Genomic DNA, 20,780 nt, shown 5'->3' with positions numbered 1-20,780 from the left:
TAAATTCCACCGCTGAGCTCTGAGAGAAAGATAAAGGTGAAACAGGACTTTTCTGCTGCCGTCGTTAACAGGAAGTGATTGAGTAGAATCCTCAGTGTCACAGAAACACAGTTTTCTACCTTTGACATGCATAACAGGAAGCAAGACACACTTCACTGCGGTGCACTGAAATATATCACTTCCTTTTGAAGCTGCGTGGCTGCAGATCTGTATAACGGCAACACTTTCTGTCTTAAACTTTGATAAAAAGGCTAAAACCTTAGACAATAAGTCCAAATCACACTGTACTACTGTAACAGTGTCGATGCCCTCAGAGGCCCTGACAGACCCCCCCCCCCCCCCCGCTCTCAGACCAGCAGCTGCCTCTTGTCCTCGGTCCCTGATGGCCAATTACGGAGCACAGACAAGCCTATTCCCGAACAGTGCACATAAAGGACATCTGAGCGAGCCTATAATGGAACTGCCTCACCTGGGGAATACACAGGAAAAACTGAGGACAGACAATAAAGAGTGAGATAAAGTTCAGGACACAGTGCACCAGAGGCAGTAACACGTTAGAGAAAATGATGATGAAGTGTGTGGCTGCATCGAAAACACAGGAAACACACAGCGTAATGCTTTTTGCACCTGAAAATACTTGACTGATGAGACTGTTGAAACACACCCAATCATTGTCTGTGTGTCTGTTCTGGTGAGCTCACTGCGGCATGCCAAAACACAAGTACCTGCGTAATCAGCTGTGGCGTTGGGAAATCACTTGAGAAATATTTTCATCTTGCTTGAACACATTAAGGATTTAAGTTACCTCAGCTGCAAGTAAAAACACGATTAAAAAAAAAAAAACTGATTATGAAAAGAGGCAACAAAGCTGGCCAACATAGGAACATCTACTACAATACTTTAAAGTAAAAGGCTGAAAAGGAGATTCAGTGTTTGGGCTTTCACGGGCAACCCAGAGGATAATAAAACGACAGACACAGAAAATATAGGTACTGCCTGGGTCTCATATGGATTACATTCATACATTATAAACCCAGCATGGGGCCCATCAACCCATCTTTGACCATGTGGGGCATCCATGGAAACTGAGAACTAAATTGTCAGCTTGGTGTCCCAGCTGAGGCCCCTTTATGAGTCCAGATGCTAACCATGTGGGCCCCACATGAGTGTGATGGCTGGGATCATGATGATATAAGTTCACACTGGGTCACTGTTTAGACTATCACTGTCTTATGCACTGCTTAACAGCGGACTATTTTAGTACGAATAGGAACATGTGATTTTGTACAAGGATGCACTGTCTCTTTTGAACATCAGTATCTGCCAATACTTGCCCTGCCATTCATGGACCCTGTAAGATTTGCCTATCCAGGCTAATCCTGATGAAACTGAGTGCTATTTTTGGACCGTTTTGACTAAGCGCTCAGGTATCTTTTGAAAGCCAACTCTTTGTAAATTCATTAAAGTGTGCGTACTACTGTTGAATAAGGCAGGCATTCGTCACAGACCACAGTCTGTTTGGCCTTAGAAACGCTCTCAGTTTCTGATTGAAGAAGCATATCCAAGTGTTCAGAATTTAATTGGCTACTAGAAATGACAGTCATCGGCAAATAGTTGAGATCAGGTTTAGATACATCAGCATAGGGGCAGACACCTTCTTTCACCTCAGGCTCTCATTGGCCGTTGTAGACTGGGAACAGTGAATGGTCAGAGTGCAGACACATAGAATTAAGGAGTAATGAAAGAAACATTGGATCAGTAACGGCCCAGATTTTCACAATACATGGACTTACAGGCAGATAAGAGATGTAATATCTCGAAATACAGACGTGGATGCTTCAAAGATTTGGATCTGATAGGCTTAAAAAGTATCTGCAATGAATGTTTTTTATAATACACACTCCTACCAAATCTCAACTTCATTGAAGTAGGACTCTTTGGAATAAGTCAGAGCTGGATCAGACTACAAACTACCTTTTGAGATAGTTACTGTTTCAGAGAGTGATATCATAGGGTCATAAATACTTGATGTGACTTGGCTGAGAGATGAGCTCATCTTTATATTAAACCCAAATTATTCATAGCTTATATTCTTCAAAGGGAGGGTGCAGGGACCATCGGAAATACAGCACCAACAACTGATGCTCATGCTTCTTATGCCTACGTTATTGTCATTTCTCAAACAGGAGTGAAGCTCAAACATTTCATTGTCACTCAAAAGCAAAGGTTAGCTTTCTTTCCACTTCCCAGTGGCCACACAAAGGCTGAGCAGGTGTAACTCTTGCTATCGGGCTCCTAACATTAAGGAGTTAGTCACTGGTACAGGTTTACTGATAAAAAATAAATCTGCTAGTTTACAGATAGGCAAGAAAGTCTGTATATTGCTTCTACTGATGAAATGGCTGAAAACATGGTGGACATTGTGGAACCACATTGTTTTCTTTTAGTGGACGTTCGGAGGTTTATTAGCTGCTGTGTTGGTTCTTGGTCAAAATGGCAAGATGTACCAACAAATAAGAGTCTCAAAGATTGATTTCAGCATTGCACAACACAAAATGAGGTCATGTATATTTAACAGATTAGTGTTCATCCATGCAGACGTGCACTGACGCTGGTGTGGAGGCCTGTGGTGAACCAACACCTCAAACAGTTATTCAAACTCCATGTTGTTGTTTTTTTTCATTTTACCTTTTCAACCCTTTTCAATTAATGTGAAAGCATCCACGTTAATATCATGATACGATGAATTCAGCCGTCATTTTGATATTGATGCTGGTTTAGGTTAAAAGCTTTTGTAAATAACTGGATGATACATTTATTCTGAAAAACAAAAAGCATTTCTGTTAATCAATCAATCTTTATTTGTGCAGCGCCAATTCATAACAAGTGTTATCTCGAGACACTTTTCAAAAAGCAGGTAGAAGACCTTACTCATGAGACCCAGCTTAATCCATCATGAGCTTATATAGCATTTAAAGCAAAAGTTACAGTGGCAAGAAAAAACGTCCTTTCAACAGGCAAAAATCTTGGGCCAATCCAGGCTCATGATGAAACAGCCATCTACCACAACCGTGCCGGGCTTACAAATGTAATGCATTTTAAGTTACGAGAACTCTTTAGTAGAGCATTTTCTGAAAAAATAAAAAATAAAAAAATAAAAAAAATAATGTCCTTTGTTTTCTATTTAAACTATGTTATACAATGTGGATACTTGGAGTTAAAAGTCAAAATACATGTTGGATGATTGAATTTTAGTTTCATTTTTGAGTCTATTAATGCGCCCTTATTCTGAAAATGTATTTGCTTTTCAAATGTTTCTTCATTTGAATTATGATGACAATTTAGATGTTCTATTTTCCAAATTTAAAAGAAAATGCCATCATCTTGTTTTGTTTTAATTACGTCATAATATGTTCATTTGTGCAGATGAAAACTAAAATGCAAGTTAGATGATCTAATATTAATTATATTTATGAGTCAAATAAAGCGCCCTTATTTTGAAAATGAAAAAGCAATTCTGTTAATGCGTTGTGTTTTGTAAGGTGCTCGTTTACGAACACGTTTGAAGTTTAATTTTCAAAATGTGCTTTTTCATTTGAATCCTGATCACCAGTTGCCTCCATACCTCCGAGCTTCTATGTGGCTGACTGTTTAATCCTAACCTCCCCAGTTAAGGTCAGGCTAAGGAACCGTCCATGCATGTCATCCTCTCTTTCTTTCCTCTACTCTACTTTCACCTCTCTCATGTACACTTCAGAGGTACCATGCAGAAAATGCAGGGAAAAAAACTCCTGCACATTTTACAGATTAATCAGAGGAACAACAATGTCGACATTCCTCTGCTCAAATTTAATAAGAAAAATAAAAAACCCTCATAAAGACTCCAATTAAACAATGCAGAAGTATTCTTTATTTAAAGTTGTGACAATCCCACCCTTTAGATTTATTGGGAAGAACTCCATATGAAAGGCTTGCCCTCTCTCTTGCCCCTGGATTTACTACCACAATGTGATCCCTCATCCAAAGCCTGCACCCCAAGTTCACAGTCGCACAACACTCCCTTATGGGTCCATGTGAATGAAAAGCATCACTTTGAAGGGGCGTGGAGGGGGAGGTCTTCTACTTTTCCCTGTCCTCTCCAGGAATGCTCACTTGTCAGCGCAGCATGGCGGCATGCTGAAAGAGCCCCCACCGTCCACCGTCCATCCATTCATGTGACGCACAAAGGCAATTTCACAGGAAGACAAGCTTTCTCTCTACTATTCTTCCTCCCCGCTCCTTGTCTTCTCTCCATCCCTTCCTCTCAGTCTCACTCACTTATTCACTCACACGCTCCCAGGCTGTCATTAGCATACTAATGGACATCCAGGAGAACATGAATGTGCAGACACTGAGAGGGGAAGTCCTGGGAATGGAAGTGTACCTCTCTGTCTGTAAGACTCTTTTCTGGCTGACTGTCTGTCTGAAGCTCTTGTCAGTTTGTCTGAAACAAACCTGCTCGGAAACACAGCTCGACCTGACGGCACCAATCTGTCAGACTGATGTACACAAGCGAAGCCAAATGCAGCTTTCTGTTCAGCTCTGAAAAGTCTGGTTACATGGAGTTGGGTAAATTGGAGTTTAATTGTAGCTACTTTTCAGGCGTTAAGTGAATGTATTGGGCAAAAGTTGGCTGAGCACTCTTCACTTTAGAAACAGTACCGTGCTTTACAGTTGTGTCACCGAAAAAAAATCTAATGATATTACTCCTTTAAGCAAAAAGGTGCCTTTGCTTTGCAGTGGTTTGCCTATTAATGCATACTCTAAGAACATCTTATTACAAGCTGGTAATTGTTTATATGTCTTATTTAAGACATGATATAAAACTTCTGCTTACAAAAAAAGAAAAAAGTTTTCTTTAAATGTTTTGCCCTGAATGAGCCGCATACAGAGGCAAATAAAGAAGCAAATATGATACCCATATGGCCAGTATTTAAACATGTTTTAATGGTGATTGTAAAATGATTTGTTACAATTACTACTTCTACCTGCTGGTGTACTGTCCCTTTAAAAGAAAGTTGAGTGGGCAGCCAGAGAGCTCATCACTGAGTTGCATAAGAGCATCAGTGGTGGGGACATGTATTTATGATGACGTCCGCTTGCCCTTTGCAAGGCAGGTTATAATTAGCTCTGCGCCTTTAGGGTGGCCGTTCAGAGCAGGTGTCTGAAAGCTCATCAGAGTGAAGATGAACCATCGCCACCACCGTACATAAAGCCTGCAGAAGTAATGCTGTATATCAAGACCAGTTAGCTTATCTGGGGGATTCTGAAATGTATTTTCCCATAACAACTTCTTGTGAATATATCTTTGGACTTACAAGACATTTAAAAAAAAGAATCTAAATTGTGTTTTTTTTCCCCCCTTTGGACTAAGTTTTTCTCAGTTTCTTAGACTTCTATAAAAACTTCTTTCAAAAGGTTCTGAAGCTGTTGAGCCAGACACAGTTCACCTTGTATCGATGTGGCCGTTCATCACAGGAGGTTTAATTATGGTGTAAGATTAAGTGCTGGGTGTCATAACCTCATTTAAAGTTTCCATGATGCTCCAGCAGTCAAGATAATGAACTCATACTGAGAAAGCCCTGCCATCAATCAGCCTCTTGACATCTCAACCTATTTTATCTGCTCCATCCATTTAATACTGGCACCAGTTTAATGACATTCTTTGATATTATCTTTCATGTTCCACAACTTAGCGAGGAACCAAGTACGCTGGGTAATACACAATTAATCCACAGCCAGCCGTAAGACAACTTAATGACCTGTCACCTGATTGTGTGACAGCTATATCCAACATTATCAAGGTAAAGAGAAATGCTGGTGCTTAAATATTTAGATCATAAGTTATCCTTGATGCTAACGTAGCTAATGAAAGTGCGGTCCTCCAAAGGTGCTTGTTTTTTTGCCATGGACGGGCTGAAAAGGTTCTTCTTCTGAGATGATAAAACACAACATATGACATATAACATTTCACAATGCTGTTATAGAGAGAAAGCATCAATTATACAAGGCTACGTACTGAGTGAAAAAGTCACATTTTCAGTCTTATATTGGCTCTGCATGTGTCACGTCCATTTCCCATATAAATTGTGCTTAACTAAAAGATTAACTATTTGCCTAGCTTGTTGCCAGTTCTGTCTGTTTTTTTTTTGTTTTTGGGGCAAATAGTAAACAGATGTCTTATCAAAAACAGCTTCCTGATGCATTTGAAAACCCATGCGGGTGAGACAGTGAGAAAAAAAATCTGCAAGATAATGTTCATACAGGGTGGAGCGCCAATTGAGGAAGTGCTGCTGCAGGATAGAACAAAAAAAAAAAAAAAAAAACGGTATAAGGTTTTGACATTCTTCTTGGCAAATTAAGGAGCACGTGTGACAACTTGTGAAGCAATCCAGGGGGTGTAATTCCCCGATCTGTTCATCTACTTGGCTCCAAAATATCATTGGACTGTGATGCGTAAGATGCTATTTTTAGACCGCACGGTGTGTTTTCACTCTGCAGGGATGAGCGGGTGTTTGGTCGTGCGGCTCAGTAAATGCTATGATATCTGAGCTGATTCATTTTAGGGCGCACTCACGCTGGGCCCGGTTGCCCCCTACCATATGATCCCCCCCCCCCCCCCCCCCCGCCCCTCACCAGTCCCATGCCGGCCTGTACACTCACATTGCTCCAGGCATGAGCAAGGTCACCTCTTGTGCAAACATCACGTCGTGATGCGACACCCTAATGGCTTTACGTCATCGTGAAGCGGTCCTTAAGTTTACAAGTTGGGCGGTCTCAGACTCAGCGCAGTGGAGAACGAGAGAGCGAGAGAGAGAACATGACTGCGACTTCACAGACATTGTGGCCTTTTCTCTTTCGATGTTTTGGTCAGATACAGTTCTCTAACGCCTCTGGATTTCTCGAGAGTGAAAGGCGCCATCACGTCCGTGTTGCATGAGCATGGTTCAGAGCACTCACACAAGTCAAACAAAGTGGAGTTTGGGGTTCAAACATGCTTGGGCACTGTACAGGTTGCCTAGAGTGAGTGCTACCTCTGATAAACTCTCAGGGTTTGGGAAAGCCTTCAGATGTCTCTCTTGGTATCACTTTGTATTCGGTCTAAAACTATTTACCCTTCAATATTCCCCCAAAATGTCTGCTCATTAACATTACTCTTACATAGAAAAGATACACTAAAGCGGAGTGGAATGCAGTCAAACATCATGTGGGATGAGTCGTTACTGTAGTGATGTTTCACCTTTCACCTCTTGCCCTTTGTGGTTTATGATACATTTCTACTCTATGTAAGACGGGAATTTATCTAATTTCCCAATCTCATACATCATTGAACAGAGTGTTGAAGGGGACTTTTACACAAACGTCATGAGCTGTCACTAACTACTATAAAAAGATTCCCTTCCATGCCTGTTGCTCATCACCGTGCAGCTCGCACAGAGCCGCGCTGAAGGCCTCCTCCTCTCACCACTTCCTCCTCCCACCGTCAAAACAACCCCCCCCCCCCCCCCCCCCCCCCCCCCCCCCCCCGCACAGGGACTCAGAGTGCACCTGAAACTCTTCAGCGTGTTACGTTTCAGTTCAGCTCTCAGTTTCCCTCCCGGCATCTGGCACAAACACACATAACCTGCTGCCCTCCCAGCAATGCAGAGAAAAAGACAACACGATGAAAACACACAGAATGATGCCATACAAAATAAAGCGTTAAATTGGTTAACAGGTTGATGGATGGATTTGTTTTAACCAATAATTAGCTTTCCTATTAGCTTTCTTCTCATATGTGATTCTAAACTGAGTCTTTTTTTCCAAGTTGATGTCTCATCTAACTAAGCTATACCAAGAATGATCCAAAAAAAAAGCCAAATATCACAGGAAGTAGAAGTGTCATAAAGGGGACTTCTGGAGTTGTGAGATATATACATATCTCACAACTCCAGAAGAGATATATACATATCTCACAACTCCAGAAGTCCCCTTTATGACACTTATGTAATTCTCCATTATATTTCTGTATAAGGAGACATGTTCACTTGCTTTAGCATTAAAGATGGACTTGTGTTTATATGTTGATACCTGAGAGCCTTTTCACTCCCACTCGAGTATAGCCCAAAAACATAAAAACAATACAGTCATCCAATATGTTTGTAAACCAGGGCACTGACCTTCTTGTTTTTCATGTTGTCCACTTTTCTCACATGAATGTGGTGTTATTTTACAAGCCAGAAACTACAGTTTGGATACAATTTGAAAGCAACACATTTAAGAAACAAAAAATAAAGATGAATAAATATTCAAAACACACTATAATTTGGCAAAGTAGAATCTGCTCTGTTAAAACACAAACTATTTTTAGCTCTGATTAAGTCATCAGTGTGTCTGAATTCCTCAGGCTGCAGTATTTCAGAAAAGCTGATTGAAATGGATACAACCAAAAAAAAAACACAACAAGGGAGGTTGAATCTCTTTTGGTTAAAACAAAATAATAAAAAAAACTGTCTCAAGCTGAAGGCCAAGAAAGCTTCAGGCTGCTCACACGAGTCTGTCTTTTAAAGCAAAGGGTGTTTGTGTGTTCATGTGTGTGTGTGTGTGTGTGTGTGTGTGTGTGTGTGTGTGTGTGTGTGTGTGTGTGTGTGTGTGTGTGTGTGTGTGTGTGTGTGTGTGTGTGTGTGTGTGTGTGTGTGTGTGTGTGTTTAGCAGCAGACAGTGTGAGTTTCCCTCTGCAGAGAAAGCCTGAGTGACATCAGATGCCTGAGGAATGCCACCGTAATAAGAAAGAGAAAGCAGAAGGAGAGAGAGAGAGAGAGAGACTCAGTAAGAAAAGAAGGAGGGATGTGGCAGAACGGGACGGACTGGTTTTTATGTGTAATGAGAACATCCTGGATGGAGGAGACGAGCCCGCTCGGGTTAAACCTGAACAACACACTGAGCATCTTGTTGACCTCTACCAGTGATTTTCCACTTTCTCTTTCTCCTGAATCCCTGTCGTTCACTAAAGCTTTTAGTTAGACTCCCATCAGACCTTTATAGCCTCTTTCAATATATTATACCTCAATTTAGTTTATTAACATATCTTGGTCGTTGTAAATGCCCTTTAAGTCCACTGACATCTCCTAAGTAATTTGACTACTTTTAAAAAGGTAGTTTGTTTTTTTAGAGGTCGTGTTTTGGTGCCTTTATTTTAGAGACAGGATAGTGGATATAGTCAGAAATCTGGGGAGTGGGACAGTGGTCAATAACATGCGGGAATGGAGCCACAGGTTGGATTCAAACCTGCCCTCATGGAGGACTATGGCCTCCGTACATGGGGAGCGCACACTAACCACTAGGCTACCAGCTCCCCTAGTTGGACTTCTTTGAAGTCATTGAAAATCTCTTTTTCTAGCTTTCTGGTCTATTTTAATCACTTTATACTGTACATCTTTGAAGCTTACTTACACCTCCTTCTTTATTTTTGGATGAATGTTTCAGGTTATTTTTAATGAATCCTTCTTTTTTTCCAAACCCCTTTTACTGGCATTGTACATCTTTTTTTTTTTGGTCTTCTGACTTCTCTACACAGTCGTTTAACATCTCTTTAAGTCATATGCCAACAGTTTTATGTGAATTGACTTCTATTTTTGGTTATCTTTATTTTCCCTTGAGTCCCCCATGTCTCTAATTTGATGTCTTTTCATTTATTTGACATCCTAAAGTCCTTTGAAGTCTCCTTTTTGTCATCTCTTTTAAGCCGTTTGACATTTCTTTATGTTTGTGTTACAGATCTTTAGAGTCATTAAAATTCAGTTTTTTAAATCATGCTTTTTATTTAGTAGTTCTTTGTCTCTTCGTGGTTCATTTTGAAATATGTACATGTTTATGCAGTACATTCGTTTTTGGCTACCTCACAGGTGAGATGTAAGAACCTTCAAAGTTACCTGAGACAGCTACATTTCTCCTGCACATTATAAATAGCACTGACTTCAAGGCAGATGATGTACTCAGTTTAACTCAAATTGAGACAGAACAATAAATAACACAATGCAAACTGCTGCTGAATGTGTTTCACATTCCTCTGTTGTAGAAGTCGATCACACTTATCATCTTACAGCTCATGAGGTCAACAGTCAGCGGGGAAGATTACAATCAGCCCACACAGCCGACAACAGAAGAGGAAGTCAGCTCTGCATTCTCACACAGCCGGCCGCTCAGTGACCAGTCAGTCCCTGGTTGCATAAGACTTCGTCAAGATGTCATACATTATAGTGATGCAACATGCTGAAACATAGGCTGACGTCAAACAAGGGATAATCCCAGTGGTCATTTCAGCTGATGCTGATTCATTCAATTTATAAAAACAATACGCCCAAGTGTCCACTCTCAGACAGTTAACCTTTATCAAACTTCCACTGAAAGGTTTCAGAAACATGTACAGATGTAAAGGAGACTCTATGTAACTACTACTATTAAATGTGGATGCATTGTGGCTGTCCTGCGACAACAATATCCCCAAATACCAACTCAGACCCGACTGATGTGGGATTTTTGGGGCCGATACCGAAATCAATATTGGGGAGAAAAAATAATGGGATACAGATATATTGGCCGATATCTTTCTTCGAGCTTTGTTCTATCAGTAGAGACAGATCGATTTAGATAAACACATTGATTGCGTTGAAGTAACATGCATGTATCACAGCCTGACACTCTGAAGAGTGATAATAACACTTGTTGTAATCCATAAATCACACTCTGACGGTGACAGACACAAAAGAGACCTGCTTGTGTAAACCAACGATACTCAAATGAAATGCTGTTTGACAGGTAAATAAATCTAGTAATATCAGTGCATATCTGCGATCAAATTAGCCGATAGCGATAGTCACTTGATACCCTAATATCGGCCGATATTATCTGCTGGCCGATTAAGCAGTCGGGCTCTTATTGAGATGCTGAGAAATACCGCCCTGTTTTCTGACACTGCATTGTTCTAATTAGACTGTTTTAATTAGTTTCAGAAGAAGGGCCCTTTAAGGACGCACATTGAAGTAAAACAAGTTTCATTAAACTTACTAATGTAAGGAATATGTTGTTTCAAATTTGCGAAAACCTTGAAGGTTGTACCTGTAAGTCAAAAAGCATTAGTCATTGTATACTTAAAATACATATACAGCATGCCTATATCAAACAGAGGTTTGTCGCATTATCCTTGAAGCCAAAGCTGAATTAAGAAGAAAAAAACTGTATTAGCTATAAGATTCAGGACAGACTCAGTAAATTAGGAATGGCCTGAGAAGCAGTGTGTGCAGTCAAAGCTAAGATCTTTTTGGTACACACCAATCTGTTACCCTTTTGTCCTAATCATCGGACCCCGATCACAAGAATTTTCAAACATTGTTTAATGTTTGTCCAACAGAAAGCAGAGATTGGCTGTGTGAGGGCGGCTGAGGAAGAGAGCTGGGAGGGAAGGAACAGGCTGCGCTCACACAATGAGGCTGTGAGGAAACGAGCTGGGAGGAAAAGAGGGAGAAAGAATGACCGCAGACGAGTACACAGTGGCTGGTGTGCAGGTTGAGTCAAGTTCACTGGAACATGATGAGTGAGTCTGGCTCTGGATCAGCTTGGCTTGTGCAACTGTTACACAAGGCTGCTTTTTTTTTTTTTAAGTTTAACAAGCACGAATGTACAGAGTATATATGTTGACATTGATTTTAACACTGTTAAGACAAACACTGTCTACTGTAGTTCAAGCATGTCCCCCTTGTTGGCTCTCGCTGCCGCTCCACAGAGAAGCCGCTGAGCAAACAAGGTGTCAGAGTGAGAATGAATGGAGCCACAGAGGCCTTATCTTCATGCGGGATGCCAGCACAGAGGTTACAGCTTTACAATGGAAGTCATGGGCTGCTTTATGGACACTTTTCTACAACCAAAATATGTGGACGGCGTTAAAGACATGCCCACATCAATAAAGTCACAGTTTGGGGCCCTTTACATTCAAGCTTAACCCTGCTGATTAAGAGTCTGCAGACACATCATGACATCCAGCTGTTATATAATAACACCTACAAAATTCATATCAGCAGATTGAAGTCAACTAGTAAGAGCTACTCTCAGCACTGTCTTTATTTTCTGTCATTTCAGGTTTATGCCATTTGGCGATTAATCCGAGGTATTGCATTGCAGATGTTACGGCTGTAATGTCAATCTAATACATAGATTCAAAATGTGTTCTTAGAGGTAACTGTCTGTTTTCTGGTTATTGTATGATTTGTTGGTTGTCATTATTGTCAGGTATAAATGAAGGTTGATCGCTCGATTAAAATCCTGGGGAATGGATGATAGCTGTGGCCTGTACTTTCCAGATGCAAGCAGTGCTGCACCTGAACGGAAGTCTGTAGTCTTGCTCTCAAAACAAAGACTATTTGTTCTGTTTCCAGCTATTCTTGAATGACAGAAAGTGCATTGGAAACCAATAAGATAAAAAAATACAATTAGAGACAAATATCAAGAAGTCACTGGTCCTCCTCATAGGTTTCTTAAAACAAGCAATTTATAAACTTATAATTGGTCAATTATTTGGACACAAAACAAAATCAGGATATTAGCCAGTTCCGTCAACGGTGTTAGGCATCTTTGGTCCGTTTGTTTCCCAGTCACAAACCTGACCTATTAGAGCTCCCTGCCAGCTGAGCTCTGCTGCCAAACTGCGGGGTAAATAAAGCCTGTGTGTGGAGAGTAACAGCTCAGTAGTGCCTGCCACCATTCTTTCACCGAGATCTCCAAAATAAGCTGCACTGCTCCAGATCTGAAGTAGAACAACCTCTTTTTGTGGCTCTTCTATCGGGCCTCTTCCCCTGGGCCCGACAGTCTCACTAACCCAGGTTCAGTTCAGAGTTTGACCCCGGGACTTTGTTTAAGGGGAAGTCCCTGTTTACTATGATTTAAAGCACATGTCAGAGCTGTTGGTTTTGTTCCCACAGACAGCGAGCTTCTTACAGCACAGTACATCACAGCCAGATATAGTGGATTCATGCACTGATAGTCATGTTAATGCAAGAGGGTATTTGGAGTGGTGTCAGTCCTGGGACCTTCTCAAGGAACTCTGCTGAATTGACTCCACTTTTAGTTAAGCAGCAGCCGAACATGAATCAACTCAGATAGAAGCTTCATCAATAAAGGAGGGCTGCTGAAAGAAAAAGAAATACAACGTGATGCTGCCCTCATCCACAGCAACATAAACTACACTACAACCTCACTGGATTTAAAAGCCAGCACAACCAACCAATGCAATGGGCACGTGAAGGCATCAGTGCGTGGATAGTAACCTGTCTTTTCAGCTCGCCACCCACAATCATCCCCCACCCTGCAGGGCCGCAGCATCCCTTCCCCTCCTCCCGGCTCCGCAGCAGCAGCAGCAGCAGCAGCAGTAAAGGACTCACCCAGTGTTTTGACTGCGATCTGGCGAGTCAGAGGCGGCGGAAGGTTGATGCAGACGAGATCCACATCCTGATGCAGCAGCACGTCGTCGATCCGGTTGGTGTAAAACGGCACATTCATCTCCTTGGCCAGCTCCTCCGCCTCCTCCTGCGTCCGGCCCCACAGCGCTTTGACGGCGAAGCCCTCATTCTTCAGCAGCGGGATGATCACCCGGGCGGTCAGGCTGGTGCCGAACACGCCGACCCCAGGAAGCATGGCTCGGGGTCAATAAGTCCGATCGTGTTCTGAGTGTTTGTTCTTAAAGCTCCGGATGAAGCCAGACCCGCTGCAGCTGCAGCGGCAGCGGCTGAATGGGAGGGAAGCGGCGGCTGGCACCGTCAGGTTGGCCATCCACCTGCAGCCAAACACCGCCTGTGCTGCATTTCCCCGTCGCTCCGGCTCTGCGATCGGGCATTAAATGTCGTTTTTCTCCGCTTGAAAAAAAAGAAATCCAAAACCTGCTGGAAAAGCGAGCCAGCCCTCCTCAGCGTGAATACGGGTAATTCAAATGCACCATTCCGGTCTTTACCTCGTCCTCGTCTGACAGCGAGCAGCGCACAGACTGCGCCAGGCAGTGAAGGGCATGTCACCTCCTCCTCCTCCTCCTCCTCCTCTTCTTCAGGTTTAATGTTCCTCCTCCAGCAGGAGCCTCCACTCACTTGAAAACAGTCACACAGAGCCGGACAGGAGATGTGTCTGCCGGCATGCTCTCACAAACACCGCCGTCTCCCTCCGTGTGCTCCCCGGAGGATCCGCAGCAGCAGCAGCAGCGTTATTATGCTTGAGGCGAAACAGACATGCGCAGTCAAGTCAGAGACAGCGACAGGAAGCGCTTTTAGACGGAGGATTTTCTAAATAAAAGCTTAATTGACGAGAATTGCTACCATAAGCACCCCCTATAGAACTGACACACATTGATATTAAGTATAAAAAAGAAGAATGAATAAAATTACACCGTAACCTACATGTGTATGCAGGTCTTTGCCTTTATAATAGGCTATAATTAGTCTTTTTTTGCAATAGTTTGGTGCTATATTTCTCATAATAAAAAAAAAACAGTTCACACACAATACTGAAAACATAAAATAGTCACCTTTAAACAAATGGTGACAATTACAGGCCTAAGTCTTAATTTTGACTTTCATCTTCCTGTTTTTAGAAGAACTAGATGTATTTTAAAACCATTATATCCAATTAACCAGGAAGTCCCTTAAGATGAAATACCATTCAAAACAGAGCTGGCCAGAGCATCATTAGAGATTTACTCAATTATATATGAGTGACTCTAAAACGCCCAACATGCAGGAAAAAAAACATCAACAAAACATTAAAAAAAACAACAAGCAAACAAAACCAAGTCCAGTTTATGAAAAAGCGCGTTTCCTGTTCAAAAACAGTTTTTAAATCAGAGCCCTGAACTCTCTCAGGGAGCTCCATTTAATGATGTTGTGTCATTATTCAATCTATCAGTATAAGAAGCAGTAGTAGAAGTAGTGGCAGCCACGTAGGAGTACGATTATTATACGTTTATTTTTATAATACAATCTGGTACAAGTTCCGGTCTGATCCTGTCTGTCCTCATGTAACTTAACGAGTCTCTTTAAGCCTCTCGTTCCTGTTTAACCCTTCAGCTCCTGGACAGAATGAGGAAGTGTGGCCGGCTGATCTGAGGGGACTGTTCGCTATCCTGGAGTCTTTATTCAACAAGAAACGAATTAACAATATTAAAAGAGTCGTGACAATGAAGGTGACGTGACTGACTTTTTTTCTCTTTTTTTTTGCTGTAATGTTAACAATCATAGCAATAAAGCCTATTTGTTTGTATCCTATTTGTATTCTTCTACAAATCTTTAATGTAAAGTTACTAGAGTCATTATTTCTTAAGGTGCCTGTTCAGATTTTGGTTCCAGAAGTCCAAAACTGACATCTTATCGAATTAGGAAAAGGTTATGTAGTACTTTGTATTTTGCATCAGGTATCAGTCATCATATTGGTACACACTGTGTTGTCCTTGTTTCTTCCTTGATTTTGAGTGTTTTCTGTTTTCCTCGTTGGCCAAGCTAAATGGATGCAGTTCATACTACCAACAGAAAGCTCTGTATCAGGAAGCAACAAGACAGAAACTGTGGCTGCAAACAACAATGAAGCCATGATGGAGCTGAGCTTCTTCGCAGTCTGCAGAAAGGATCAGAAACCTTTGAAGTAGAGAGAGGATTTAAATATTACCACGGTTGATTCAACAGTGTGCTGCTCTCCTCCTCGCCCTCTCACATCTCTCGTTTCCTCTGGGGTTCGTCATGAATTTTATGTGTGATTAAAGAAAAAGCAACCATATTCTGAAACGTATTAAAGCATTCCTGTAACTTTGTTTGAATTTTCTACATTTCCTTTTCACTTGACTTCTGATAAACCACTTACTGTCATACAGGTGCTCTCAGTCAAGGCTGGACAACCAAACCAATTACATGCACCTGCAACACAAGCACAAAAGAGGGCACAACCAAACCGGCCAGAGGGCCAAAACATCACTTTTACTGTAATTTGTGTTTCTGTATTGCTGATCTCTGTTAAGGTAACACTTAATCAATACTCAATTTTGCCTTGTGTTTTTGTTTTTTAGGGGAATAAAATCCACCATTCTTTCAGTCATTTTGCTGCTCACCAACACAAAACATCCCTCTCTGCTGACCTGCAGCTGACTGGATCAATCATTTCGGTAGATGGAAAAGCTGAGCGTCATAGCTGAAATCAATACAGGCGCGAGCACTCAGTATTACACTGACATGCTCACATCTCTTAACTGTTTGCTCATAGTGGCGGTGCTTCTGCTGCAGAGCATCAGTGAGAAGGTTTCTTTGTGGTTTTTCTATCTTTGTCTCACACACGTTTGTACACTTTCGACACACGTCAGCTCCTGCTGTCAACATACTGCCTCATCGATTGGGTCAACAAATGCACAGGGCAAACACGAATGAGACAGCACTTTGGACTGACAGATAGCGCAGAGAAAGTGGTGCAAGGCAACCACAGGCCGCGTGAAGTCAAAGGTCAGGGGTGTGCATGTCAGGGAATAACTGTCAGACTGTGTGGCTGTGCAGTTGATTCCCTTCAATCAAAAGAAAAAAAGGGCAGCTGAAGCCTTTTGAATATTTGGTAGCATGGTTCAGGTTCAGCCTGGTTAACTTCCTCCTAAAGTTACATCATCACAACTTACCAACAGATACCATTAGCTTTCAAAAGAAGTCAATACTTCAGACTGCACTGTACTTAATGCTTCTGTAATCGGTGCAGGGCAGCAGAGCTAAACTATAATTTCAGTAGACATGACAAGCATCATGTTCTGACACAGGATCCCTTTCTCTCCGTCAGGGTCACGCTCTAATTGGATCAGATGTTGGTACACTTTGTTTGTTTGTGTGAGACAGAGCATGTGACCAGTCAGAGGGTCAGGCCTGTCAGAGCTGGATAGCCGATTGTCCAGTAAGATAGGAGGGGAGTTGCAGATGGGGCAGGAGGAGGCCGACACCTCCCACACCAGAGAGGCTGAATGTTAACCTGACATGCTGCTGGGAAGACGAGTACTGATCAGTAATGTGTGAAGACAGTCGGAAATCTATCTCTGGAAATCATATGATATATAAAATTAAGCCATACTTGATTTGGATTACAGATAATTCTATTATTAAAGGAAGGCTGCCATCAAGCTGCAGCAGAAAGTAAAATTGAAGGGAAGACAATGCTGCCCTCTGGTGGATACATTTGAGCACTACTCCACTTCAGAGTGCAAGAAAAACTGTATCTGGTTGTTCTGTGGTAGTGTTTAAACTGAAGAGTCATTTTGGTCAGGTTTGAGTTTAAAGAGTGTTTAAAGCCTGTCTTCAGGGTCAGGGGTTCCCAAACGTAATGGTGCTAGAGAGTGGGGACCCCCACTGTCCCTGTAGGTGGTTGAAGTATACATTTTTGGGGACAGGCACTTATAGGATTATTCAACCACTGGCATTAACAACACATAAGAACACAACAGCTTGTAAAAAAAAGAAGTGTATTTTAGTAATTTATTGTAATAAATGTTAGAAGCAGATTTAATAAACAGGCTCACAGGTGATGTCTGTGTGTGTCTGTTCTTTTTGAGAAGAGCAAAGGACACCTGTCAGTCAATCAGTGTGACTGAAAGGAGAATCAGGACCGAACGCGATTCAGTTTATTTCAGCAATTTTAATACCGTAATTACTCAGAGAGGCACAAATACAATTTACAGGGCTACCGTCCTCTACATGTACGCCCGCAAGTGACTTCCTGTTTCCAGCCCGTGAGGCCCGCCAGCTGAGCCAGACAGCAGCAGAAACACTTCACACAACAAAGCTTCAGCCTCGAAACAGTATGCACAAAGACACACACACATGCACACAGTTCTGCTGGTCCTCTCTCTCCCATGACTCCACATTGAATATCAGTTTAATAATGAGAAATGTGATTGAACGAGCTTTTATTTCTTCAGCCGAGCCTCAGTGACTCCTTGAGGTAGATAACTTTCTCCAGTCACTCAAACATTAGAGATGTTAAACACACACTGCTGACGGTCCAACTTTACCTCTAGAAACATTTTCATGTATGAGTATAGCGTTTGAGTATGCAATGTTTGCTTTACTTCTATTTAGCTCAGTGACCAAATTAAAAGCGTCAAAAAAAGTATTTAATATTTTATCTTTACAATGATAAATGTTTCAAACTTTGTAAAACTAAGCAATTTATTATTTATTCATACCGAATTATGTCTTTTCTTTGGTGGCTAAAATATAAAACTGAACAACTGAAATAGTTTGAACTTCATAAATCCACAGAATCATTGAAACATTTTTTTTTTTGTCCCCTGGTTGCATCATTCAGGTCTTCATACTCTCAGTCCAGGGTGACACAGTCTCCTGAGGGTTTTTTTTCAGTCCTGTGTGTTGCATATGATGTGTTTCTGATGAGTTGGAACAAAAACACAACTACTTGATAGATGCTGCCGCTTCTCACATACCGCCTCTCTCTGCCTCGGTCCATACAAATCACACTTACAAATGAACACTTAAAGTAAAAGAAGATCAATTATAATGTAACAAACACTACACGGACCAGAACTAGGTAGTAACATAGGCATACATTAACAACTGAACCAAACACAACACAATAAAACACAGGTGTTGCATAACTGACAATGTGAAATGTCTCATTCCTCTGCAAAGAAGTGCAAGAAAGTAGGACTTTACTGCTTTACAAAATACTGCTCAGCTAATGTGAAAAGAAACTGTGGAGGTACACATGAAAACATTTTTGTTTGTTTGCCGAATTTAGCCGAGTTAGGTGGATTGAAATGCCCTAGAAATTGCAATGTTTTTATTTATTTATCAAATCTAGCTTTGAGATTGATTCTGACCAGGCCGAGGAGCTCCGTCATTTCAAACAATTTATTGCACTCCTTCTTTTTTTTTTTTTTTTTTTTTTTTAGAATTTAAAAAGACTGAAGATTGCCATCGTAAAAAGCAGAAGCGACTGTGTGACCCCCGCTTTAAGATGCATTAACAGTACTTCCACAGTTTCTTTAAATTTTGGCACTTTTTCTTCTCCTACACAAGCTCGTTACGATGACTCAGTCTGGGACTCAAAGCCTAAAGAGACTGTCTGCTAAAACATGATAAAAGAAACACTGAAACATGAGTATTGAATAGTGTGAATGTACTTGCTGTCTGCACCCTTTATCACGAGCTGGTTTATCAGAATGTCACTCCATTAGTACAGTAGAATGTAGTGGTGGATTGACCAGTACAAAGTGTCACTGTAAACCAGTATACAATGACTTAAGTGCTGAGAGATGGGTAGTGCAAAGTCAACAGTGCTGGAGCTACGTCCATATGGGAAGAGTTACACTAACATGAGTCCATTTGTTCTTTACAAAGTCTTCTTTGTTAGATGCCAACAATTCTGTAGGCCGAGATTTAATGTGCCAATTATCCAATGTACTACTTCATGAATCTACCTCGTGCTGTCAAACAGTGCATGGATAAAAAAATCTATTCCCAACCGAGCACTACTTTTCACACCTTAAATATGTATACATGTGCATTTCATGTGTTTTTCCGTAAAGCTTATGAAGAGTTCTTGAATATTAACTATGGCTATTTTTCCTATGAAAACATGAGAGTTCTCTGACATGGGAAATGTAGACCAACGGTAAAAGTTTCAGTACCCGATAAATGAAATGTTCCCACCAACACACAGGAAGGTTATCCAATAACAGGCGCATCTTTACCTTCGTCCTTCACTAAATGATTGACAAGGCGAACGACCACAGAATGTTAAAACTACAAAAATGCTGCTATGTGAGGACCGTTCATCTAACACTAACTTTACAGCCTCACCAGGATGTTTCAGTCGCGCCTGATCACACGTGTCACCTGACCTGGAGTTCAAACAGAAACCAGTATCTTAAAAGTTATGTTTAAAGCATTAAGTACAAATGGTGATCCAGACAACAGAGATCCCCAAACTACATGTAAAACTTCTGCATGTGCTGTCAGAGTAACTTGTCCTCCCTGTGCTTGTTTTTTTTTTTTCCAGGTCCAGAGTCGAGTACATCATCAGATAACATGAAATGACTACGAGGTTCAAATCAACAGCACGCTTTTCTTATCATTACACAGTGAGCGTCAGTAACTTGACAACATCGACACAAGAGGGAAAGAAAATGAAATGTAACAGAACGGAACATTTGAACAATATAAAGTGTCTCTATGCTCTATCTTCCATGTGCAGGGTAAGGGTGGCCCATCGTGGACACACACTGCACTCGTACTCTCAGCCAGTCAACTCATTTAAAGCTAACTGTTTCCTTCATCCTGAGGTCCTTCAAACCATCTGTCAGTCACAAGTGGTCCCGCCTTCCAACAATCTCTGCTCTTCATTAAAAAAAAACCTAAAATCAGGCTTCTTTCCAGAAAAAAAATGCCCGGTGACCAGTATCCATGGCAACAGCCAATGAGTGCAGGGTTGGGCACGAGAGTATTTTATGTTTAAGAGTAGATGGTGATGACTTCCCGTCCGCCGCCTCGCACCAGAAGGACCCGGTTCAGACCCTCGAGGAGAACCTCAAGGAACTCCATGTCTGAGAATCAGCAGTCAGGGAAGAAAACACAGAGAGACACAAACACGGAGCAGAACAGAGATTACTTCCCCACTTTACCCTATTCATTGTTTGTAACAGAGGAAGTCAAATCTGCAGTCATCTATTTAATGAAGGAGATGGAACAAAC

At 41.5% G+C, this 20,780-nt stretch overlaps 2 protein-coding genes across 8 annotated transcripts in view; both read right to left on the bottom strand.

Annotated features, from left to right (window-relative positions):
* gfod1 (glucose-fructose oxidoreductase domain containing 1) overlaps window positions 1-14,253 on the bottom strand; it is a 33,334-nt gene extending 19,081 nt beyond the window's left edge. Inside the window, exon 1 of the mRNA XM_020638585.3 lies at window positions 13,452-14,253. Within this exon, the coding sequence (XP_020494241.1) occupies window positions 13,452-13,704 (253 nt within the window). The 5' untranslated portion in view covers window positions 13,705-14,253. The remainder of the gene's footprint in view (window positions 1-13,451) is intronic.
* A 3,430-nt stretch (window positions 14,254-17,683) lies between these two features.
* slc12a7b (solute carrier family 12 member 7b) overlaps window positions 17,684-20,780 on the bottom strand; it is a 61,512-nt gene continuing 58,415 nt past the window's right edge. For all 7 annotated transcript variants that reach the window (XM_065948743.1, XM_020638568.3, XM_065948746.1 and 4 more), the window contains one exon: window positions 17,684-20,632. In XM_065948743.1, the coding sequence (XP_065804815.1) occupies window positions 20,541-20,632 (92 nt within the window). In that variant the 3' untranslated portion in view covers window positions 17,684-20,540. The remainder of the gene's footprint in view (window positions 20,633-20,780) is intronic.

Source organism: Labrus bergylta, chromosome 20 (assembly GCF_963930695.1).
Source record: "Labrus bergylta chromosome 20, fLabBer1.1, whole genome shotgun sequence".
NCBI lineage: Eukaryota > Metazoa > Chordata > Actinopteri > Labriformes > Labridae > Labrus > Labrus bergylta.
Note: the sequence above shows the minus strand (reverse complement) of the source record. Positions and strands in the feature narration are given on the sequence as shown.